Source organism: Pelmatolapia mariae, linkage group LG2 (genome assembly GCF_036321145.2).
Source record: "Pelmatolapia mariae isolate MD_Pm_ZW linkage group LG2, Pm_UMD_F_2, whole genome shotgun sequence".
NCBI lineage: Eukaryota > Metazoa > Chordata > Actinopteri > Cichliformes > Cichlidae > Pelmatolapia > Pelmatolapia mariae.
In genome coordinates, this window is record NC_086228.1 from 27,287,978 (window position 1) to 27,313,931 (window position 25,954).

General features: G+C 40.2%; 1 protein-coding gene across 13 annotated transcripts in view; it reads right to left on the reverse strand.

Annotated features, from left to right (window-relative positions):
- The window catches only part of LOC134644348 (protocadherin gamma-C5-like), a 306,637-nt gene that overhangs the window by 246,315 nt on the left and 34,368 nt on the right, over positions 1–25,954 (reverse strand). Inside the window, exon 1 of one of the 13 annotated variants that reach the window (XM_063497480.1) lies at positions 22,780–25,262. The exons of 11 other annotated variants lie outside the window; for them this stretch is intronic. In XM_063497480.1, coding sequence (XP_063353550.1) covers positions 22,780–25,176 — 2,397 coding nt within the window. In that variant the 5' untranslated portion in view covers positions 25,177–25,262. Of the gene's footprint in view, positions 1–6,169; positions 8,603–22,779; positions 25,263–25,954 lie in introns of those variants that run through there. One more of the 13 variants, XM_063497575.1, reaches the window with a different exon arrangement.

A 25,954-nucleotide genomic window follows, 5' to 3' on the forward strand; every position in this document is an offset into this window, starting at 1 on the left:
CAGTATGAGTGTTTTATCAAAAAGAAAAATGAAAATATTCAAGTTCCTTACTTGGCAAAAGTATCACAGTCTCCAAACGCTTCGAAATTAACCAATATTTACAAGCTGTACAGTTAGTGAAAATAGGACATGCGATATCTTCCTACCTTAGGAGACATATCGCCATCTCCAAACACATCTGCAAAGTCTGATGGACTTTTCTTCAGAGTCTGGTCAGCAGGCAGCGTGTTGTCATTGTATGATGTCACAAACTTAAAGTCACTGGTTCTAGAACCTGTGGTCAGGTACGCGTCATAATTGTAAGTGCTGCGTAAAGTTCCTGCGCCATCAACATCTGCGTAATTAGGAGGGAGATAACCGCTGGGGATTGCAACTGCTCCATCAAACAATAGTCTGGGCTTTCTCCTACGACAAAACCTCAAACCCAGGATGATGATGATGAAAGTCAGAAAAAACGTGGACACAGTCACCAGCGCAATGATCAGATAAGAGGTCAGTTTGGAATTGCTCTCATTATAAGACAGATCCTTCAGTTCTGGCAATTCAGCCAAGTTATCAGAAATAAGTAAATACATGGAACAGGTGGCAGACAGAGAGGGCTGTCCGTTATCTTTCACAGCCACTACAAGGTTCTGTTTCATGCTGTCAGAGTCAGAAATGTCCCGCTGTGTCCTGATCTCTCCGCTGTGGACACCAATGGTAAAAAGTCCCGGATCAGTGGATTTGACTATTTGATAGGACAGCCAGGCATTCTGTCCGGAGTCCGCGTCCACCGCGATCGCTTTGGACACCAGAGAGCCTCCGCGTGCAGCTTTGGGGACCAGCTCGGTCATAAAGGAGTTGCCCTCTGGGGAGGGGTACAGGATCTGAGGAGAGTTGTCATTCACATCTGAGATGAACACACTCACAGTCATGTTGCTGCTGAGAGGAGGAGAACCGTTGTCTCTGGCCATCACGTGGACTTTGAAATTCCTGAACTGTTCATAATCAAACGACCTCACAGCGTGGATCACACCCGTGTCTCCATTCACAGACAGATAGGAGGACACCGGGGCACCGTTCACCTCACCAGCTAACAGAGAATAAACCACTGTACCATTCTGTCTCCAGTCGGGGTCTCGAGCACTAACTGAACATAAAGTGGAGCCCGGTTTGTTATTCTCACTCACATATGCGCTGTACGACTGTTCCTCAAACACAGGTGGGTTGTCGTTGATGTCAGCTACAGATAACTGAACACTTTTAGAAGAGGACAGAGGTGGAGAGCCCTCGTCAGTGGCAGTGATTGTAATGTTGTAACCGGACACTAGTTCGCGGTCTAGTTGCCCTGTGGTCACCAGAGAATAATAGTTTTTAATAGAAGGAACCAACTTAAAGGGGACACCCTGCTGGATGGAGCAGCGGACCTGCCCGTTATTCTCAGAGTCTCTGTCCTGCACGTTAATGATGCCCACTTCTGTACCAGGTGGCACGTTCTCGGGTATGGGGTTAGTTAGTGATTTCAAATTGATGGCGGGTGGGTTGTCATTCACATCAGTTATATCTATAATTACTGTACAATAAGAGGTAAGACCCGGTCCGTCCTTTGCTCTTATTCGCAGCTCTATTGAAGTCTCCGTTTCATAATCAAGTGACCCGATAACTTTTATCTCTCCTGTCTTATGATTAAGTGAAAACAAAGATACATGTTCATCAGAGACATGATCGAAGTTATATGTAATATCACCATTTGGGCCAGTGTCTGCATCGGTTGCGCTCACTGTAACCACTACGGTATCTAAAAGAGAGTTTTCAGGCACGCTGGCTTCATAAACGGCCTGGGTGAACACTGGGGCGTTATCATTAGCATCCAGCACAGTAATGTGAATAATCGCAGTACCTGATCTCTGAGGAGATCCACCATCTACAGCTGTAAGCAGTAATTTCAGCTCTTTCTCTTTTTCTCGGTCTAATTCTTTTACCAAAACCAATTCGGAATGTTTCCTTCCACTAACATCTGTGTTTGCATTAATGGTGAAATGCTCATTATTTTGTAAATTGTACCGTTGCACAGCATTTGTGCCTATGTCGGCATCGCGGGCTTCCGTAAGTAAAAATCTCGCTCCTTTGACGGCCGATTCTCTTATTTCAAATGAAATCAGGTCCTCGCTAAACTCTGGGGCGTTATCATTTATATCTTGCACATGGATACTGATGCGATGAAGCTCTAAAGGGTTTTCCAGCACAAGCTCCTCTTTTAAAAGGCAGCTGGCTTTTTTACCACAAAGACTTTCCCTGTCGATCCTGTCACTGACAGTCAAATCTCCGGTGCTCAGATTAATATCACAATACCTTTTATCGTCCCTGTCTGTGTCAATGCGGGCTTTACGCGAGGAAAGAGTCGCAATCCCAAGACCCAGATCTTTGGCGATATTCCCTATCACAAATCCGCCTTTCATCTCCTCGGCGATAGTGTAGCTCACGTCTCCATGGGCGAAATGCAAGGCCACGAAAAGGAAAACCACACAATAGCAATTCATAGCCAATCTTCCGTATACTGCACTTCCCATGATCAAACAAGCTTTAATCCTTTCCTGGAAAATTCCTTGAAAGTGATCAAAAATAGTGCTCTTTTTGAATATTCTAATTAATCCCAGCGTTTGCCTCAACGTAGACACGCTACACCAAAATAAGGCTTCGCAATGGCAGAAAAGAATGGATGAAGGATAGAGACCTCCTGTTTTTGTTGGTGCACAGTGACACCAAGAGTTTCGTTAAATTATAGCACTGCAAACCCAAACAAGAGGCCAGCTTCGAGTTATAACGCCGGTATTAATCAATAAAATTATTGACACTCTAGGGACTTCGGTGTTATTTGGTCATTTATACTGATTTCTTTTTTTTTCTTTTCCACCTGTGGAGCGCTTTTCAATGAAATAATAAACCATATGTAAAACAAATCCATGTGTAATCCTGCAAAAGACAAGTAAAAGCTATAGTTGCTTACAAATTCAAACAGATACTAATCCATCTGCAAGGGCTGTTACTAAGTCTATAGAAAGCAACTTGTGTGCACATGAGCCAAAATCAAAGACCTTAAGGGATAGTGGCAATATATTATATTCATTATCAACCATCTCTCAAGCACACTTCAAGGAAGACCTCTAGTATCCATTTCTACATCAGACATAAAATAAGTTCCTGAGAAATTAATATAAGGGAACCACAAATATTGCCCTAATGTAAACTGCTTTACTTATTCAATCAATGTTGCATTTTTCTTTTCTTTTGTCATCATTTTTTTGCATATACAAAAATAAGACATTTGATTCAAAAATGCCAAAAACAAATATTATAAGCAATACCCTTGGATAATATACAGCAGAATCAAATATAGTAGCTCAAGGATGTTCCATATAACTTGTTTCATTGAATTTCTTTAACAAACAACCTAAAATATCTGGACAAAGAACAATGACTTTCCACTATCACCATCAGAATAAGGTAATACCTTAGAGAAACAAATATCTCAAATAAAGTTCATGATTTGTGAGGGTATTAATTCTTAAATCCACTTCTAAATTCAAGCAGGTAGGAATGAGCCAAAGCCGTTGCCATGTGTATTCAACAAAGAAAAGACCAACAAGTAAGAGAAATACATCCTTATTTTTTGTACATCTTAAATTAGATTAGATAGATTAGATCCTGTAATAACTTAAGTATCTTCTTTTCTTAGTAAACACAGATTGTCTCACTCAATGTCTGGTAATAACCTAATGTAAAAACACCAAGCATTAAACAGTAAAATAATGTCTGCAGGTCTGGGATGAGTTAAGACTTTTGTATGTTTGTTTGTTTGTTTTTTCCTGTGCTGTTAATGATGAAAACCTTCCTATGCAAGATTTTGGTGTAACATCATAACTTACCAGTTTATATGTATAAAAAAATAAAAGTTTCACAACATCAAAGTATTATTTAACAGCACCAGCGCTATTCAGTGGTATGAATGTCAGGGTTGGTCACTGAGTAGAAAAGGAAAAGCTGCTATTGAGATTTCCAACAGGGATTAACTTTCAGCATGTGATTTGAAATTATATTATTTAGCAGTTTGCATTGTCATATAGTTCTCCAACCACCAGACAAGACTGTGCATTCTCAAAGTATGGCATGCTGATACTGGAATTATGCATCTGTTATTTTTAATTTGTTCTCTCAGTTAGAAGTTACAGAATAGATAAAAATATAGAGGAATACAATTGTTGCACTTTATTTGTAGCATAAAAGTATGAAAAACTAATGCACTGACAGTTCAGCTTCGATTGCATTGCAGTGATTAGTCATTTGGGTGAAAACTGAGACTTTACAGAAAGTCAGGTAACACCACTGATAATGGATAATTTTGATCCAACTCATTGTACCCTCAGAGGTCAGAACTTTTATGCACCTGCTGTTACAAAAGTGAGTAATCATCAAAAGCCAAATTTTGCATCTAAAGATTTTAAATTGGCAAGGCATAAAAACTACCCCTAAATATTTGCTATGAGCATTTATGCAGCCAATAGCAATAGTATACTGTAATAGTGTTAAGGTCGCTGGCCTGGAAACAAAAGATTTCAAAAGCCATTTTGAACCTACTACAATATTCGATTGTATAGCCTAAGTTCAATTATATGACCACTGCGTGGTGAGTTAGGTTACCAGACTAAATCAATGAGGACAATAGCACTATTTTGAAATGGCTGTTGCTGTATGTACATGTCATATATAACCAAGAAATGAAAAACTAGCTCAACACCTAACATACTTTGTGGATCAGGAGCTATTTTTTTATTCAGGGATGATCAAAGCACGAACAAATAGCTTTTAACTGGGTGGATTTAAAATAAATAAATACAGGGAGAGCCTATTTAAAACAACAGAGACCTTGTATTTGTGAAATCTTAACAAAACTTTACCCTTGAAAATAGATTTAGTATAGTGAAGAATAGGAATAATTCCTCAGTACTAGGAATCTACTTAAGAACATTATGCTATAAAAACACATATTGCAACATCAAATATTCAGTAATTTAAGAATGATTTCTCTCATATATATTTGAAAGCTGCACTTGCAAATAAGACTCTAATGTAGATGCATATTAAAAACTTGTCTCATAATCCCTTAACTTTCTGAGCAGAGAGGATAAACAAAACATTAACATCAAAATGCAAAACAATCTCATATGATGAGTCTGAACAAACCCTGCTTTTATCTTATTTTGAACTGAATTAGCTACCTTGCTTATTCAGAGTATGTAGTTACTGGTTGTATAGTTTTTCGGAAAATGTTACTTTTGTAAAGGCTTCAACATCACGGGCATCCAACTGCCTTTGATTTAAAAAAAAACCAAACAAAAAAACCCCCCACCAAATTAATAAACACCATGAAATGATTCCAGAACACTATTCTAGAGGATCATCTAAATGGTTGTATAAAGTCAGAGAGTTCAGATCAATAGAGAAGTATAAAAATGTGTCATCAATCACAAAAACATAACAGGGCCCTACTTTTAGGAAATCTTGTTCTTAACCAAATAATTTACAAACTCTGATGGATTTTTCCTCAGAGTCTGGTCAGCAGACTGCAGTTGTAACACATGAAAAATCCAAACTCTAAAGTCAACCAAATCTCATATGTCTCAGGTGCATATGAAACAATTCTGAATCCAATTTACATTCAGTAGTAACTTCAAAAGACAACTTAACAAGCACTGTGATGTTCATAGATAATACTGAAAAGTCAGTTAAGTATTTAGATAAGTATACTTAACATTTAATCAATGATGGAATATAATCTCTATAGAAACCAGATCCTATACTCTTCAACTAAAATTTAATTGTTCTTATGCATAAAATAATCCAGCCAGAAGCCACACAGCGTAGGAAATATAACTGCATGTTCCAGAAAAGTTTATAGTCCTGTTAACATTTTTCTTTTGATTTTAAGAGAACACAAACTCAGTTTAGGGGGTTTTAATTTGTCGATTTTGAATTAAAAACCAAATTTCAGGAGCATAATCTGCCTGGTGTCATACTACCCCATTAAACTGGTTATTTAATGTGGCATTTGGTGGTGGAAAAAAGTTGATATGAATTAGTAAGGCTGGAAGACATGAACACAAGAGCCAAGTTCAAAAACATGTCCTCCTACCTCCAGAGTCTCCAAAGAATCTCCAAAAGCATCAGCAAAATCTGATGGACTTTTCTTCAGAGTCTGGTCAGCAGGCAGCGTGTTGTCATTGTATGATGTCACAAACTTAAAGTCACTGGTTCTTGAACCTGTGGTCAGGTACGCGTCATAATTGTAAGCACTGCGTAAAGTTCCTGTGCCATCAACATCTGCGTAATTAGGAGGGAGATAACCGCTGGGGATTGCAACTGCTCCGTCAAACAACAGTCTGGGCTTTCTCCTGCGACAAAACCTCAAACCCAGGATGATGATGATGAAGGTCAGAAAAAACGTGGACACAGACACCAGCGCGATGATCAGATAAGAGGTCAGTTTGGAATTGCTCTCATTATAAGACAGATCCTTCAGTTCTGGCACCTCAGCCAAGTTATCAGAAATAAGTAAATACATGGAACAGGTGGCAGACAGAGAGGGCTGTCCGTTATCTTTCACTGCCACTACAAGGTTCTGTTTCATGCTGTCAGATTCAGAAATGTCCCGCTGTGTCCTGATCTCTCCGCTGTGGACACCAATAGTAAAAAGTCCCGGATCAGTGGATTTGACTATTTGATAGGACAGCCAGGCGTTCTGTCCGGAATCCGCGTCCACCGCGATCACTTTGGACACCAGAGAGCCTCCGTGTGCAGCTTTGGGGACCAGCTCGGTCATGAAGGAGTTGCCCTCCGTGGAGGGGTACAGGATCTGAGGAGAGTTGTCATTCACATCTGAGATGAACACACTCACGGTCACGTTGCTGCTGAGAGGAGGAGAACCGTTGTCTCTGGCCATCACGTGGACTTTGAATGTCCTGAACTGTTCATAATCAAACGACCTCACAGCGTGGATCACACCCGTGTCTCCATTCACAGACAGATAGGAGGACACCGGGGCACCGTTCACCTCACCAGCTAACAGAGAATAAACCACTGTACCGTTCTGTCTCCAGTCGGGGTCTCGAGCACTAACGGAACATAAAGTGGAGCCCGGTTTGTTATTCTCACTCACATATGCGCTGTACGACTGTTCCTCAAACACAGGTGGGTTGTCGTTGATGTCAGCTACAGATAACTGAACACTTTTAGTCGACGACAGAGGTGGAGAGCCCTCGTCAGTGGCAGTGATTGTAATGTTGTAATCAGACACTAGTTCGCGGTCCAGTTTTCCCGTTGTTACCAGAGAATAATAGTTTTTAATAGAAGGAACCAACTTAAAAGGGACACCCTGCTGGATGGAGCAGCGGACCTGTCGGTTATTCTCAGAGTCTCTGTCCTGCACGTTAATTATGCCCACCTCTGTACCAGGTGACAAGTGTTCGGGTATGGGGTTCGACAGTGACTTTAGATATATTACAGGTGGGTTGTCATTCACATCAGTTACATCTATTATGACTTTAGCATAGGAAGTTAATCCTAAACCATCTTTCGCAGTTATGCGAAGCTCAAACGATCTCACTGTTTCATAATCAACTGTGGCGGACAATTTTATATCCCCTGTTTTATAATCTATGGCAAATATTGACTTAACGTCTTCTGGAACGTGTCCAAAATCATATGTAACTTCTCCATTTAGTCCCTCATCTGCATCAATTGCTTTTACTGTCAGCACAACAGTACCCATGGGAGAGTTTTCTGACAGACTGGCTTTATAAACGGCCTGGCTAAACACTGGCACGTTATCATTAGCGTCCAAAACAGTAATGTGAATGACCACGGTACCTGATCTTTGAGGGGAACCACCATCTAAAGCGGTCAGAAGTAGATTGATTTCTTTTAATGTTTCACGATCGAGCTCTTTGTTAAGGACAAGTTCCACAGAATTGGTTCCAACTCCAAGGAAAAAATTTTCATTCGTCTGTAGGTTGTATGATTGAACTGAATTTTTACCTATGTCGGCATCGTGCGCTTCTTCTATTGGAAAACGAGCACCTTTTGACGCAGATTCTCTAATATCTATATGGATCAAATTCTTATCAAACTGTGGGGAGTTGTCATTTATATCCTGGACATGTAGGCTGATTCGCTGCAGTTCTAATGGATTTTCCAACATGAGTTCTTGTTTTAAAACGCAGGATGCTTTGTCTCCACACAGGCCCTCTCTGTCAATCCTTTCGGCAACAATCAGATCTCCGTTACGGAGGTTTATTTCACAGAATCGTTTGTCGCTTCCTTCAGTATCAATACGAGCCTTTCGAAGAGATAGTGTATTTGCGTCGATGCCGAGGTCTTTGGCGATATTTCCGATCACAGTCCCGTGTCGCATTTCCTCTGTAAAAGAGTAGCTTATATCGCCGCTGACAAAATACAAATAAAAGAAGAGTAAAGCAACGACAAGGGTGTGTATTCCAAATGTCGCGTTAACCATCATGACATGTAAATCTTTCCTCTGTTATGCGCAGGAATACAGCAAACACACAAATATTATTTAAGCAAAAATCAGCACAATCTAAAACCACGTCTGCGTGTCCTTCGATGACCAACTGCAGCACATTAAAACACATTCTGCCTCGACAAATAGGTGTGGATTTTAAGATAGGCAAGGTGGAGAGCGACATCGTGAGTCTAATTTAAAAATTGCAATGAGCAGCAGCCTTGTACAAGGCGCATGGAAGCGTTTATGGACGAAAGTTGAACCTTAATTTAAAAGTAAAAGTATATATTGAAGTGTGCAGACAGATAAAAAAAAAATTGCATTAATCCGAAAGGTCGCTGTATACTGAGCAATGCTGCCGATGGAAACTCATATCTGCGAAAGTTTAGATCATTATTGTATACAAAATGTGATACAAATTAAAGTTTAAATATCTGTGTTCACTGAAAATGTGTGACCACGATTTACATGATAACTTTTGAAAAACAATTAAATGTTTGTAGACGGTGGAAAAGCGTTAAAAATGCTTCAAACTACTGAAATAGTTTTATTTTTATTTGTTTTTTAAGCTACTAAAAATGCTTGAGTAATTTTCGAAATATTTAAATTAAGCATTAATCTCAATTGACATTTCTGTATCAGAACAGAGACTCGAGAAGGAAAAGCAAGAAGATTTTAATGGCCACAACGTTTTATAATATTCAAGAACTTTATCTCTGTGATCAGTTCCAATAAAAATGTGAAAATGTAAGTCAATAATTGCAAGATTTGAAAAAAGAAAAGAAAAGAAAGAGGAGAAAGTTAAACAAAGACCTGCACTTCCACTATTCGTGAAAGCAACTTGATAAAGGTGTGAGAGGTGTGACCTGAGTCTGGGAACCAAACCTGGGAGGCGGGGCTGGGGCAGGTGCAGGTAATTAGTCGATCTCTTGTGTGAACCTGGAGCTGTGTGACTCCCTGGTCTAAGCCGTGCTGTTTCACTGTTTTAACTTTTCTATGAAGGCTAGATGTGGGTCCCATAGCCTTGCATATGAGTGGTAGGTCACAGAAAATGTTCCGCTTGAGTTTTGGTAGTTTGGTAGAGGTTTAAAGTTATTTACCGCTTTAGGAGGAAACCATTGTTTTATTCCTATGGAGAAACTTTTAGTGGACTCCGCCTCCGCTTGCCGATACTTATTAGGGTGCGACCCTAACCTCGAGACAGGTAACTGAAACACATACATGAAGAGAAGTGGGGGGATATTCCTTCTGAGGTAGATTTTTCTGTGCAAGTGATGTCCTGTTTTAATTTACAGATTGCCAAGCTGCTGCTTTGGCGGGGGGGGGGATTTCTGGCTGCTGGGCCGAGGTCCTTATACACCGGTGACTGTTGTAATTTGTTTTAAAACTGGTTTAACTTGACAGCAAAGCGCTGAGGACTATTTTGACGGTTGTGATTGTTTGTTTATTTGGTTTGTTTGTTTGTCTGAGTGACTAGTTTTAAATACAATCCCCGCAGCGCTTATCCTGTCTTCCACTTACAATCGTACAATTTTATAGTTTTAAATGTATTTAATAAAGTAGAGCTTTTAATTGTTTTGGGTGCTACTGTTACATTTTTTGAAAGATTTTATTTTGTATTAGCATTAACAACCCCGCAAACTGACTGTATGCCTACGACTAATCCCTATTGAAATGGGTACCTACCTCGGGTCACAAACGGTTTGCTAAAATATGGGTGACATATTATGTAGCTCATATATGTGTAGGTTTAAACACAAGAAAACAAGTTCAAAAGAAACTTTCAGAATATGTTACACACGAAAACTCGAATCTGAAGAGCATGTGTACATTAGGAAGCAACTGTAGCTAACATGTGAGCGACTGCACTTTTAAAATTAGATCATGGGAACATCTGCGTAATATACGATGACAAAAGAAACAGAAAAGCTGAAACAAAGGGGGAGCGTGTCTAAACACAATAGTGCTATAACTACTTATTTTTGTACAACTAATACTTACTTTTGTAAGACATACTAATTTTCCCCTATGTCAAAATGTAAACTTTTCGTTGATGTAGAGGACCGTAAAGACAGCAGCCCATTTAAAAAAAAAAAAAAAACAAGGAGAAAATGATTTCAACAACATCAAGAAACTTTCCGTTCAAAAGTAGCAGTAAAAATAATATCAGAGGCAATAGGCAAAGTGTGATGAATCCTATAACGGTATTTTAGGAAGAGCGAAAAAAAAAGATTGACTGGAGGAAAGAGTGAACGTTTTATCTGTTAAAATATCGTATCGAACATTTGACACCCTTACCTGAGGAGAACCACCACAATCTCCAAACACATCAACAAAGTCTGATGGACTTTTCTTCAGAGTCTGGTCAGCAGGCAGCGTGTTGTCATTGTATGATGTCACAAACTTAAAGTCACTGGTTCTAGATCCCGTGGTCAGGTACGCATCATAATTGTAAGTGCTGCGTAAAGTTCCTGTGCCATCAACATCTGCGTAATTAGGAGGGAGATAACCGCTGGGGATGGCGACTGCTCCATCAAACAACAGTCTGGGCTTTCTCATGCGACAAAACCTCAAACCCAGAATGATGACGATGAAAGCCAGAAAAAACGTGGAAACAGACACCAGCGCGATGATCAGATAAGAGGTCAGTTTGGAATTGCTCTCATTATAAGACAGATCCTTCAGTTCTGGCACCTCAGCCAAGTTATCAGAAATAAGTAAATACATGGAACAGGTGGCAGACAGAGAGGGCTGTCCGTTATCTTTCACTGCCACTACAAGGTTCTGTTTCATGCTGTCAGATTCAGAAATGTCCCGCTGTGTCCTGATCTCTCCGCTGTGGACACCAATGGTAAAAAGTCCCGGATCAGTGGATTTGACTATTTGATAGGACAACCAGGCGTTCTGTCCGGAGTCCGCGTCCACCGCGATCACTTTGGACACCAGAGAGCCTCCGTGTGCAGCTTTGGGGACCAGCTCGGTCATAAAGGAGTTGCCCTCTGGGGAGGGGTACAGGATCTGAGGAGAGTTGTCATTCACATCTGAGATGAACACACTCACGGTCACGTTGCTGCTGAGAGGAGGAGAACCGTTGTCTCTGGCCATCACGTAGACTTTGAAATTCCTGAACTGTTCATAATCAAACGACCTCACAGCGTGGATCACACCCGTGTCTCCATTCACAGACAGATAGGAGGACACCGGGGCACCGTTCACCTCACCAGCTAACAGAGAATAAACCACTGTACCGTTCTGTCTCCAGTCGGGGTCTCGAGCACTAACGGAACATAAAGTGGAGCCAGGTTTGTTATTCTCACTCACATATGCGCTGTACGACTGCTCATCAAACACAGGTGGGTTGTCGTTGATGTCAGCTAAAGATAACTGAACACTTTTAGAAGAGGACAGAGGAGGAGAGCCCTCGTCAGTGGCAGTGATTGTAATGTTGTAATCAGATACTAGTTCGCGGTCCAGTTGTCCTGCGGTCACCAGAGAATAATAGTTTTTAATAGAAGGAACCAACTTAAAGGGGACACCCTGCTGGATGGAGCAGCGGACCTGCCCGTTATTCTCAGAATCTCTGTCCTGCACGTTAATGATGCCCACCTCTGTACCAGGTGGCACGTTCTCGGGTATAGGGTTAGTTAGTGATTTCAAATTGATGGCTGGTGGGTTGTCATTCACATCAGTTATATCTATAATTACTGTACAATAAGAGGTAAGACCCGGTCCGTCCTTTGCTCTTATTCGCAGCTCTATTGAAGTCTCCGTTTCATAATCAAGTGACCCGATAACTTTTATCTCTCCTGTCTTATGATTAAGTGAAAACAAAGATACATGTTCATCAGAGACATGATCGAAGTTATATGTAATATCACCATTTGGGCCAGTGTCTGCATCGGTTGCGCTCACTGTAACCACTACGGTATCTAAAAGAGAGTTTTCAGGCACACTGGCTTCATAAACGGCCTGGGTGAACACTGGGGCGTTATCATTAGCATCCAGCACAGTGATGTGAATAATCGCAGTACCTGATCTCTGAGGAGATCCACCATCTACAGCTGTAAGCAGTAATTTCAGCTCTTTCTCTTTTTCTCGGTCTAATTCTTTTACCAAAACCAATTCGGAATGTTTCCTTCCACTAACATCTGTGTTTGCATTAATGGTGAAATGCTCATTATTTTGTAAATTGTACCGTTGCACAGCATTTGTGCCTATGTCGGCATCGCGGGCTTCCGTAAGTAAAAATCTCGCTCCTTTGACTGCCGATTCTCTTATTTCAAATGAAATCAGATCCTCACTAAACTCTGGGGCGTTATCATTTATATCTTGCACATGGATACTGATGCGATGAAGCTCTAAAGGGTTTTCCAGCACAAGCTCCTCTTTTAAAAGGCAGCTGGCTTTTTTACCACAAAGACTTTCCCTGTCGATCCTGTCACTGACAGTCAAATCTCCGGTGCTCAGATTAATATCACAATACCTTTTATCGTCCCTGTCTGTGTCAATGCGGGCTTTACGCGAGGAAAGAGTCGCAATCCCAAGACCCAGATCTTTGGCGATATTCCCTATCACAAATCCGCCTTTCATCTCCTCGGCGATAGTGTAGCTCACGTCTCCATGGGCGAAATGCAAGGCCACGAAAAGGAAAACCACACAATAGCAATTCATAGCCAATCTTCCGTATACTGCACTTCCCATGATCAATCAAACCTTAATCTTTTCCTGGAAATTTCCTTGAAAGTGATCAAAAATAGTGCTCTTTTTGAATATTCTAATTAATCCCAGCGTTTGCCTTTTGTAACGTACTTAACCTAGACACGCCACACCAAAATAAGGCTTCGCAATGGCAGAAAAGAATGGATGAAGAATAGAGACCTCCTGTCTTTGTTGGTGCACAGTGACACCAAGAGTTTCGTTAAATTATAGCACTGCAAACCCAAACAAGAGGCCAGCTTCGAGTTATAACGCCGGTATTAATCAATATAAATAATGACAATCTAGGGACTTCGGTGTTATTTGGTCATTTATACTGATTTCTTTTTTTTTCTTTTCCACCTGTGGTGCGCTTTTCAATGAAATAATAAACCATATGTAAGACAAATCCATGTGTAATCCTGCAGAAGACAAGTAAAAGCTATAGTTGCTTACAAATTCAAACAGATACTAATCCATCTGCAAGGGCTGTTACTAAGTCTATAGAAAGCAACTTGTGTGCACATGAGCCAAAATCAAAGACCTTAAGGGATAGTGGCAATATACTATATTCATTATCAACCATCTCTCAAGCACACTTCAAGGAAGACCTCTAGTATCCATTTCTACATCAGACATAAAATAAATTCCTGAGAAATTAATATAAGGGAACCACAAATATTGCCCTAATGTAAACTGCTTTACTTATTCAATCAATGTTGCATTTTTCTTTTCTTTTTTCATCATTTTTTTGCGTATAGAAAAATAAGACATTTGATTCAAAAATGCCAAAAACAAATATTATAAGCAATACCCTTGGATAATATACAGCAGAATCAAATTTAGTAGCTCAAGGATGTTCCATATAACTTGTTTCATTGAATTTCTTTAACAAACAACCTAAAATATCTGGACAAAGAACAATGACTTTCCACTATCACCATCAGAATAAGGTAATACCTTAGAGAAACAAATATCTCACATAAAGTTCATGATTTGTGAGGGTATTAATTCTTAAATCCACTTCTAAATTCAAGCAGGTAGGAATGAACCAAAGCCGTTGCCATGTGTATTCAACAAAGAAAAGACCAACAAGTAAGAGAAATACATCCTTATTTTTTGTACATCTTAAATTAGATTAGATAGATTAGATCCTGTAATAACTTAAGTATCTTCTTTTCTTAGTAAACACAGATTGTCTCACTCAATGTCTGGTAATAACCTAATGTAAAAACACCAAGCATTAAACAGTAAAATAATGTCTGCAGGTCTGGGATGAGTTAAGACTTTTGTATGTTTGTTTGTTTTTCTGTGCTGTTAATGATGAAAACCTTCCTATGCAAGATTTTGGTGTAACATCATAACTTACCAGTTTATATGTATAAAAAAAATAAAAGTTTCACAACATCAAAGTATTATTTAACAGCACCAGCGCTATTCAGTGGTCTGAATGTCAGGGTTGGTCACTGAGTAGAAAAGGAAAAGCTGCTATTGAGATTTCCAACAGGGATTAACTTTCAGCATGTGATTTGAAATTATATTATTTAGCAGTTTGCATTGTCATATAGTTCTCCAACCACCAGACAAGACTGTGCATTCTCAAAGTATGGCATGCTGATACTGGAATTATGCATCTGTTGTTTTTAATTTGTTCTTACAGAATAGATAAAAATATAGAGGAATACAATTGTTGCACTTTATTTGTAGCATAAAAGTATGAAAAACTAATGCACTGACAGTTCAGCTTCAATTGCATTGCAGTGATTAGTCATTTGGGTGAAAACTGAGACTTTACACAAAGTCAGGTAACACCACTGATAATGGCATAATTTTGATCCAACTCATTGTACCCTCAGAGGTCAGAACTTTTATGCACCTGCTGTTACAAAAGTGAGTAATCATCAAAAGCCAAATTTTGCATCTAAAGATTTTAAATTGGCAAGGCATAAAAACTACCCCTAAATATTTGCTATGAGCATTTATGCAGCCAATAGCAATAGTATACTGTAATAGTGTTAAGGTCGCTGGCCTGGAAACAAACGACTTCGAAAGCCATTTTGAACCTACTGCAATATTCGATTGTATAGCCTAAGTTCAATTATATGACCACTGCGTGGTGAGTTAGGTTACAAGACTAAATCAATGACGACAATAGCACTATTTTGAAATGGCTGTTGCTGTATGTAGATGTCATATATAACCAAGAAATGAAAAACTAGCTCAACACCTAACATACTTTTGTGGATCAGGAGCTATTTTTTTATTCAGGGATGATCAAAGCATGAACAAATAGCTTTTAACTGGGTGGATTTAAAATAAATAAATACAGGGAGAGCCTATTTAAAACAACAGAGACCTTGTATTTGTGAAATCTTAACAAAACTTTACCCTTGAAAATAGATTTAGTATAGTGAAGAATAGGAATAATTCCTCAGTACTAGGAATCTACTTAAGAACATTATGCTATAAAAACACATATTGCAATATCAAATATTCAGTAATTTAAGAATGATTTCTCTCATATGTATTTGAAAGCTGTACTTGCAAATACAACTCTAATGTAGATGCATATTAAAAACTTGTCTCATAACCTCTTAACTTTCTTAGCAGAGAGGATAAACAAAACATCAAATTAATAAACACCATGAAATGATATCAGAACACTACTCTAAAGCAGGGGTAGTTAACCTTTCTGATGATGAGTGCCATCTGAAATTTCCTCAGAAGTCAATGTGCCATATGATTGCATTAGCAATAAATTTAATAACACTCTATATTAACAGTTACACACTATATAGAACAACTTTATAGAATTATATTTGTTTGCAGATGTTGGCAGCTATCAGCGAATAGTTATCAGCTATTTTGAAACAAAAACAAAAAAAAGACACTTTTTATTCATAACAAGAACTACATAACAGCAAATGAACTGTACAAGAGCAAATGCAAATGGTATTTATGGTCTCCTCACAACAATGATAAGAAAAATAAACTGGGCTAATATATCATGTTTGTTAATACAGAGATACACATGTTAATGTGATCTCTGGTCTCCCACTCAGGGACACAGGTCTCCGAGTGTCCAGCATTCAGACGGCTACCTGAGGACACTCATCATATGAGAGAAAATCTGCTCACACAGATATGTAGAACCAAATACTGTCAATAAGGTCTCTGCAATGTTCTGAAGACAGTTAACCTTGTCAGGTAGTGATGTCCAGCAGGTGAAAATGCAAGCTCCATGAACACGCACAGCAATGGATTCCAGCTGCGTTTGAAGTTCTGCAAACTTTGACCCCCACAGAGTCGAGGTTTTTAGTTCAATCAGCTGCATTTCGATGTCGCATTAACTGGCATTAACTCAGCCAGTTAATGCGAGACGAATCCAGCTGCTCATTAAAGCTTTTTTAGCCAATTACAAGTTGAATCTTATAGTTGGCGTTGTTAGCTAAGATACCATCATTAAGAAGCGGCACAACTAATGTGTCTATGCGAGCTAATTTGCGATGTGCACCGCTGGCCCGGCCATTTATTTTTTAATGCACCTTCTCAGATTAATTCACTGCGTGTCGTGCCCAGGGCTGGACTGGGACAAAAAATCAGCCCGGGCATTTTGACTAGAGACCAGCCCACCAGGTATTATAAGAAAAGCCATAAAGCCTTTGAATGAAAACAAACGCTGTTGTGACAGTGATGTACACTGTCTTGTTGGTATGTGTATGATTTCTATACATTTTATGTCAGATAAAAACTTTGGTTGTAAGATTCAGATAATTATTTAATAAAAGCTAGACATTTTAAATGAGAATAAGAAAGAAAAGTATTTCTCTGTGCCTCCCTTTCCCTGTTAATGCCCTACCTGGCCCCCTGGCAAAACTTTCCTACATCCGCCCCTGCACAGTTACCAGCTGTCAGCTACGTAGAAAAGGATCCTGGTGTTATTTGTCTCTCAGAGACAGTTCATAACTTCCCTTCAACTCATCCATGTCACCTAAAAGGTAAACCTATTTGTCCATCACCTGCTCAGCTGTGATGATTCAGTAAGGACATCTCCTGGTTTCATCTTCATGTTTCCCTCTCACCAGGATATCCAAACCGATATCATGATCAGCAGCTTTTAGAGCTGTGGCTCCAGCAAACTTCAACCGATACTAGAAATTAATATTAAATAAATTCTAACAACAGCTGATCAAGCTTAAACGTGCTGCTGTTGTTTAGCGCGACATCCGCTGGTTTCCTCTTTCTGGCGCAAAGTGGGAGATAAACAAACAAGAGAGCCAGGACTTGCCTCAGAAAAGCCGATCAGCTTATCATTGATCAGTTTCATGATTGAAGTAGCAACAGGAGAGGGAGGGGAGAGAATCAGAGAAGAAGAGGCAGCTGACAGCGTAAAAACAGAAAAACTCAACCTTTGTGTCTTTTTTACATTCTAGCTGAAGTCCGGGACAAACTGCGTTACTTTTCAGCTCAATACGAAACGTGTAATATTTTCTCTGAATACGGGACGATTCCGTTTTTTACGGGACGGTTGGCAGCTACAAACTGACCTTGTGAGTAAAATAAAGTTCACTATCAGTAACATCATAGCACCCACCCAGCTGTATAGAAACTCCATCATGCTAGCTAGTAGGCAGTACGAGTTATTGTAACTGACTGTAAAAAGTCAGCACAACGAAAATAAACTACACCTAAACTTGGTTTATATCTGACCCAGATAGACTGCAGGTCATAACTTCTTACCTGAAGTTCAGTTCACCTGACACTTGGACCGGCGGCACCTTTCCCTCATCCACCTGCTGGCCTCTGTGGAAACTCCGCCATAGCCACCACCAAACAACTGAGTTATTTTTACACATCGGTCAGCATCTGGCCAATCCACCACCTTTCATTCTTTATACTGTTCCCAAAAAAAAAATCATCGGCCCATTAAAAACGAAAAATCACCGGCCAGTCCAGCTATGGTCGTGCCATCAGTTAACCCTTTACGTGTCAGCTGTGGCACGCGTGCCCAGGGTTGCCGACCCCTGCTCTAAAGGAACATCTAAATGTTTGTATAAAGTCAGAGAGTTCAAATCAATAGAGAAGCATAAAGATGTGTCCTCAATCACAAAAACATAACAGGGCCCTACTTTTAGGGAATCTTGTTCTTAACCAAATAATTTACAAACTCTGATGGACTTTTCCTCAGAGTCTGGTCAGCAGACTGCAGTTGTAACACATGAAAAATTCAAACTCTAAAGTCAACCAAGTCTCATATGTCTCAGGTGCATATGAAACAATTCTGAATCCAATTTACATTCAGTAGTAACTTCAACAGACAACTTAACAAGCAGTGTGATGTTCATAGATAGCACTGAAAAGTCAGTTAAGTGTTTAGATAAGTATGCTTAACATTTAATCGATGATGCAATACGAATCTCTGTAGAAACAATATCCTATACACTTAAACTAATAATTTAATTGTTCTTATGCATAAAACAATCCAGGAAGAAGCCACACAGAGTAGAAAAATGTACGTGCATGTCCCAGAAAAGTTTATAATCCTCTTAATATTTTTCTTTTCAGGAACACAAACACCTCAGTTTAGGGGGATTTAATTTGTCATTTTTCAGTTAAAAGCCGAATTTCAGGAGCTTAGCCTGCCTTGTTTTCAGTATCAGCCTGCCCCATTAAACTGGTTATTTAAAGTGATATTTGATGGTGGGAAAAAAGTTTATATAACTTAGTAAGGCTGGAAGGCATGCACACAAGAGCCTAGTTCAAAACATCTCCTCCTACCTCCAGAGTCTCCAACGAATCTCCAAAAGCTTCAGCAAACCCTGATGGACTTTTCTTCAGAGTCTGGTCAGCAGGCAGCGTGTTGTCATTGTATGATGTCACAAACTTAAAGTCACTGGTTCTAGAACCTGTGGTCAGGTACGCGTCATAGTTGTAAGTGCTGCGTAAAGTTCCTGTGCCATCAACATCTGCGTAATTAGGAGGGAGATAACCGCTGGGGATGGCAACTGCTCCATCAAACAGCAATCTTGGCTTTCTCCTGCGACAAAACCTCAAACCCAGGATGATGATGATGAAAGTCAGGAAAAATGTGGACACAGACACCAGCGCGATGATCAGATAAGAGGTCAGTTTGGAATTGCTCTCATTGTAAGACAGATCCTTCAGTTCTGGCATCTCAGCCAAGTTATCAGAAATAAGTAAATACATGGAACAGGTGGCAGACAGAGAGGGCTGTCCGTTATCTTTCACTGCCACTACAAGGTTCTGTTTCATGCTGTCAGATTCAGAAATGTCCCGCTGTGTCCTGATCTCTCCGCTGTGGACACCAATAGTAAAAAGTCCCAGATCAGTGGATTTGACTATTTGATAGGACAGCCAAGCGTTCTGTCCGGAGTCCGCGTCGACCGCGATCACTTTGGACACCAGAGAACCTCCGTGTGCAGCTTTGGGGACCAGCTCGGTCATGAAGGAGTTGCCCTCCGGGGAGGGGTACAGGATCTGAGGAGAGTTGTCATTCACATCTGAGATGAACACACTCACGGTCACGTTGCTGCTGAGAGGAGGAGAACCGTTGTCTCTGGCCATCACGTGGACTTTGAAGGTCCTGAACTGTTCATAATCAAACGACCTCACAGCGTGGATCACACCCGTGTCTCCGTTCACAGACAGATAGGAGGACACCGGGGCACCGTTCACCTCACCAGCTAACAGAGAATAAACCACTGTACCGTTCTGTCTCCAGTCGGGGTCTCGAGCACTAACGGAACATAAAGTGGAGCCAGGTTTGTTATTCTCACTCACATATGCGCTGTACGACTGTTCCTCAAACACAGGTGGGTTGTCGTTGATGTCAGCTACAGATAACTGAACACTTTTAGAGGAGGACAGAGGTGGAGAGCCCTCGTCAGTGGCAGTGATTGTAATGTTGTAATCAGACACTAGTTCGCGGTCCAGTTGACCTGTGGTCACCAGAGAATAATAGTTTTTAATAGATGGAACCAGCTTAAAGGGGACACCCTGCTGGATGGAGCAGCGGACCTGCCCGTTATTCTCAGAGTCTCTGTCCTGCACGTTAACGATTCCTACCTCTGCACCTGGTCGTGAATTTTCTGGTACTGGATTTTTCAGGGACTTAATATTTGTTATGGGGGCGTTGTCATTGACATCTGTAATTTCAATAATTAAGGTACAGTATGAGACCAACCCAAGACCGTCCTTGGCAGTAATTTGCATTTCGTATGACGACAAGTGCTCGTAATCTATTGGCCCACTTACTCGGACTTCACCGCTCTTCTGATCAATAGAAAACACGTTATGACTTTCATCTGAAATGTGATCAAATTCGTACGTCACTTCTCCGTTGACTCCTTCATCTGCGTCAGTCGCGCTTACTGTGATCACAACTATGTCTAACGGGGAGTTTTCAAGTAGACTGGCTCCATAAACAGCCTGACTAAATACTGGTGCGTTATCATTGGCATCCAGCACGCTAACATGAATAACCGCAGTACCCGATCGCTGAGGCGTGCCCCCATCAGTTGCAACAAGCTCAATCGTTAGCTCTTTTTTTTGTTCTCTATCCAACTCTTTTTGTAGAATTAACTCGCTGTATTTTCCTCCTCCACCTTTTTCAATAACATTCAATCGGAAATATTCATTTGTTTCAATACTATATCCCTGGATTGCGTTTTGTCCGATATCAGCATCATGGGCTTCATCTAAACGATAGCGACTTCCTTTAGCTGCAGATTCACTTATTTCAAATTTGATGGTATCCTTCTTAAACTGCGGTGAATTATCGTTGATGTCTTGAATGTGGAAGCTAATGCGATGCAGCTCTAAAGGCTCCTCCAAAACAAGCTCTTGTTTTAAAATGCAAGTAGATTTTTTGCCACAAAGACCCTCTCTGTCAATCCTCTCGGTAACAATCACATCTCCAGTACTCGTATTAATATCAAAATACCCTTTGCTGTTCCTGTCAACATCAATACGAGCCTTTCGAGGAGCCAGTTTTCCCACCTCAATTCCTATATCTTTTGCGATATTTTCGATAACAGAGCCTCGTTTAACTTCTTCCGGAAAAGAATAAGCAACATCTCCACAAACCGTTTGCAGCGCCAGTAGAAATACTCCCGAGAAGACGACGAGCCAGAGCTCCGGAGATGCTTTGTTTTCCATTTTCCTTTTAAATCGATAAGGAATTCGCCAAGGGCAAGCCTTTTGGAGTAAAAATGAGGAGTCACCGGAATCCTCTTCGGACTACGTATGCAATTCCAACTAGAAACGTTGCTACCTCGCTGCTTTTGTCTTTGAAAAATCGGTCAAGATCTAGAAACGTTTACACTGTGCAGAATAACAAAATGACCCTACTATGTATGTTGGTGGACAGCGACGCTATGAGAGAAATATTAGTATTGCAAACGCATTAAATCATGAGAGTCCTCTCAGGATAAAGAAGAAATGTATCCCGCCCTACAAACACATTTATTTTATTTTATTTTATTTTATTTTATTTTATTTTATTTTATGAGCACATAACCTTCAGGCAGGAGATTTCTGCTGTACATACTAATGTTGGCATGTTTGGAAAGCACGTAGTTAAAACAAAAGAGGAGAAGGTGAATCTAAGTTAGCTTCACCAGCATGGACAGATACACATCAACGCCTGCGTGGCAGCAGGGCCATGCTTGAAGAAACTGTCATACGAAGTTGAATACTGACAAATTAACGTAATGATAAAAAAAAAAAATATATAGCGGTCTTATTTGCGACGATGGTGAAATCAGAATAATAAAAACAACTGCAGTAGCATTCCAAATGCTCATTGGGAGATAATATGGGCATTGGTGACAGCACTGAAGAATTACACGAGGGAGGGGAATATAACGGTTCAACCAAAATTAAAAACAAACAAAAAATTGAACTGTACACTTTACAAGGCCTACATCAATACGCTGACTGCAATTTATTTGGACTAAAGCTGTATATATTCAGCTGTAGATGAATTTGATGTCAATCGAATCTCATACTTCTTAAGTGATTAGAAAGAAATTCAAATATAGACTATATTTACTGCTAGATTTAAGTGACAACTCAACAAGAAATGTGGCATTCAAAAACAGTACTGAGAAGAAAAAACAGCGCTTGAATGAGCAGATATAAGGTGTCTTTAATCATTCTAAACCAAAAAGCCACAAGAGAAACTATATGGATATGTCATCTCATATCCCCAAAAGTTTATAAAGCTTTTCATTTTTATTTTTTTCCTAATTTTTTCCCCATTTTAAAAAACACAAAAGAATAACTGAAAGTTTGAAACTGGCCGTTAAGTTTCAAGGCCAGTTCAAAGTAAAGACATTTTTTTGTTTTTGTTTCTGTATCAGCCCTATTTAAAAATAAATAAATAAATAAATAAATTAGCATATTAACAGTGGAATATTATAGACTTTCAACACTATTGATACCAATTTGCTGAACACTGAGGAACATGAACAAGTTACTTAATTCGGATTCAAAAGCACAAAGCCTACCTCCAGGGGGTCCAAAGAATCTTGAATAGTTTTAAAAAAGTCTGATGGACTTTTCTTCAGAGTCTGGTCAGCAGGCAGCGTGTTGTCATTGTATGATGTCACAAACTTAAAGTCACTGGTTCTTGAACCTGTGGTCAGGTACGCGTCGTAATTGTAAGTGCTGCGTAAAGTTCCTGTGCCATCAACATCTGCGTAATTAGGAGGGAGATAACCGCTGGGGATGGCAACTGCTCCATCAAACAACAGTCTGGGCTTTCTCCTGCGACAAAACCTCAAACCCAGGATAATGATGATGAAAGTCAGGAAAAACGTGGACACAGACACCAGCGCGATGATCAGATAAGAGGTCAGTTTGGAATTGCTCTCATTATAAGACAGATCCTTCAGTTCTGGCACCTCAGCCAAGTTATCAGAAATAAGTAAATACATGGAACAGGTGGCAGACAGAGAGGGCTGTCCGTTATCTTTCACTGCCACTACAAGGTTCTGTTTCATGCTGTCAGATTCAGAAATGTCCCGCTGTGTCCTGATCTCTCCGCTGTGGACACCAATGGTAAAAAGTCCCGGATCAGTGGATTTGACTATATGATAGGACAGCCAGGCGTTCTGTCCGGAGTCGGCGTCCACCGCGATCACTTTGGACACCAGAGAGCCTCCGTTTGCAGCTTTGGGGACCAGCTCGGTCATGAAGGAGTTGCCCTCTGGGGAGGGGTACAGGATCTGAGGAGAGTTGTCATTCACATCTGAGATGAACACACTCACGGTCACGTTGCTGCTGAGAGGAGGAGAACCGTTGTCTCTGGCCATCACGTTGACTTTAAAACTACTTAACTGTTCATAATCAAACGACCTCACAGCGTGGATCACACCCGTGTCTCCGTTCACAGACAGATAGGAGGACACCGGGGCACCGTTCACCTCACCAGTTAACAGAGAATAAACCACTGTACCGTTCTGTCTCCAGTCAGGGTCTCGAGCACTAACGGAACATAAAGTGGAGCCCGGTTTGTTATTCTCACTCACATATGCGTTGTACGACTGTTCCTCAAACACAGGTGGGTTGTCGTTGATGTCAGCTACAGATAACTGAACATTTTTAGAGGAGGAAAGAGGTGGAGAGCCCTCGTCAGTGGCAGTGATTGTAATGTTGTAATCAGACACTAGTTCACGGTCCAGTTGTCCTGTGGTGACCAGAGAATAATAGTTTTTAATAGAAGGAACCAACTTGAAGGGGACACCCTGCTGGATGGAGCAGCGGACCTGTTGATTTTTCCCAGAGTCTGCATCCTGCACATGAATGATGCCCACCTCTGCACCCGATGATATGCTCTCGGGTATGCGGTTTGATAACGAACTGATATGGATGACTGGGGCGTTATCATTGACGTCAGTTATATCTATTACAACTTTTGTTTCTGTAGAAAGGCCATAACCATCTTTCCCTTCAATTAGCATTTCAAACTTCGACTCTTCTTCATAATCAACATTTCTTGCGAGTATAATTTCTCCGGTATTTTCATTTAAAGAAAATATTTCCTTTGCTATATCACTTATTCCGCTGAATTCATATGTTACTTCACCATTAACTCCTTCATCTGCATCTGTAGCACTCACTGTTGCAACTACTGTATCTATAGGGGAGTTTTCAGGAAGAGAAGCCTCATAGATTGTATGAGTGAAAACTGGGGCGTTATCATTAGCATCCAGTACGGTGATTTTAATGACTGCTGTGCCTGATTTCGGAGGATTACCACCATCGACGGCTGTCAGCAATAAAGCCACATCTTGCTGCTCTTCGCGATCTAATTCCCTGTCTAAAACTAACTCGCTGTATTTTGTGCCGACGGCATTCGTTAGTACGTTCAGAGCAAAATAATTATTCTTTTGCAAAATGTAATTCTGAACAGCATTTTGTCCGATGTCTGCATCGCGTGCTGCATTTATTCTGTAGCGAGAACCTTTCGGAGCTAATTCACCAATATCCAATTTAACGACGTCTTTAACAAAAACTGGTGGATTGTCATTTACATCCTGAATTTGCAAAGATATCCGGTGCGATTCGAGTGGATCTTCGAGTACTAGTTCACATTTTAAATTGCAAGAAACCTTAGCTCCACATAGCTCCTCTCGATCAATCCGATCACCAACAACCAGTTCTCCAGCATCAACGTTTATCTCGCAGTAACGTTTACGGTTTCCTTCGAGAGCAATCCGAGCCTTCCGAGCGGAAAGACTGCTTACTTGAAGCCCAAGGTCATTGGCTATGTTTCCAATCACCGATCCGTGTTTCATTTCCTCGGGGAAAGAATAGCTCACATCGCCACAACACAGCTCTACTGCCAGAAGAAAACACATGAAAGAGCAGACAAGGTTCACCGAAAACACGAAATATGCCATCACTCAAAAAATAAACTGAATGAAAAAGAAGGAGGTGGTCAGCATTCCTCAGAAACACAAAATCATGTGTTCATGTGCGAGTAATTCAAGGAGTACAGTGCAGTGGCAAACAATAAGCTTTAACACTGTGGGTGGAGACGCTTGATTGTCTCATCTGTAGCCTGTTTTACAATTTTCGATTGGTAGACAGCGACACTCGCTGCATCCTAAAAGGATTACAAAATAGCCTCAAGTTGACGAAAAGCAAGAAACTTAGCTAATCGAAAGAGACTTCATCCCAAGAAGAATGACAGACGACAAAAGGCGCTTTCTATTGATTAATTCGGTTCTGTTTTATCTGTTCAATGCCATCTACCCCACGGTACGTTAGCAATAAAATGTAGTACTAGATTGTATGATACTGTTGCTACAAACATGCATTTCTTGTTTATAAATGTAATTGAGCAAAAACCTGTAAAAACTCATAACTGAAAGCGTCAACCTGAAACAACATCCAAGCAAAGATTCCGCCTAAAAGAAAGAGTTGCTGAATACCCAATTCAGCTCTGTAACAAAAGTCGAAACTATTATTAAGGAAAAAATATTTTTTTCTCATTATTATATTAAATTATTCTGCAAAGTTTTTTGTTTTTTGTTTTGCTTAATTTATTTATTTATTTTTAAAGAATGGGTAAATCCAGCTGCAGAATTTCGTTGAATAATTAACACAACATATTTGACTGTGAGTAAATTCAAGACAAAATTCTAATAATAATCACAACAAACAGAACGGAGTTTT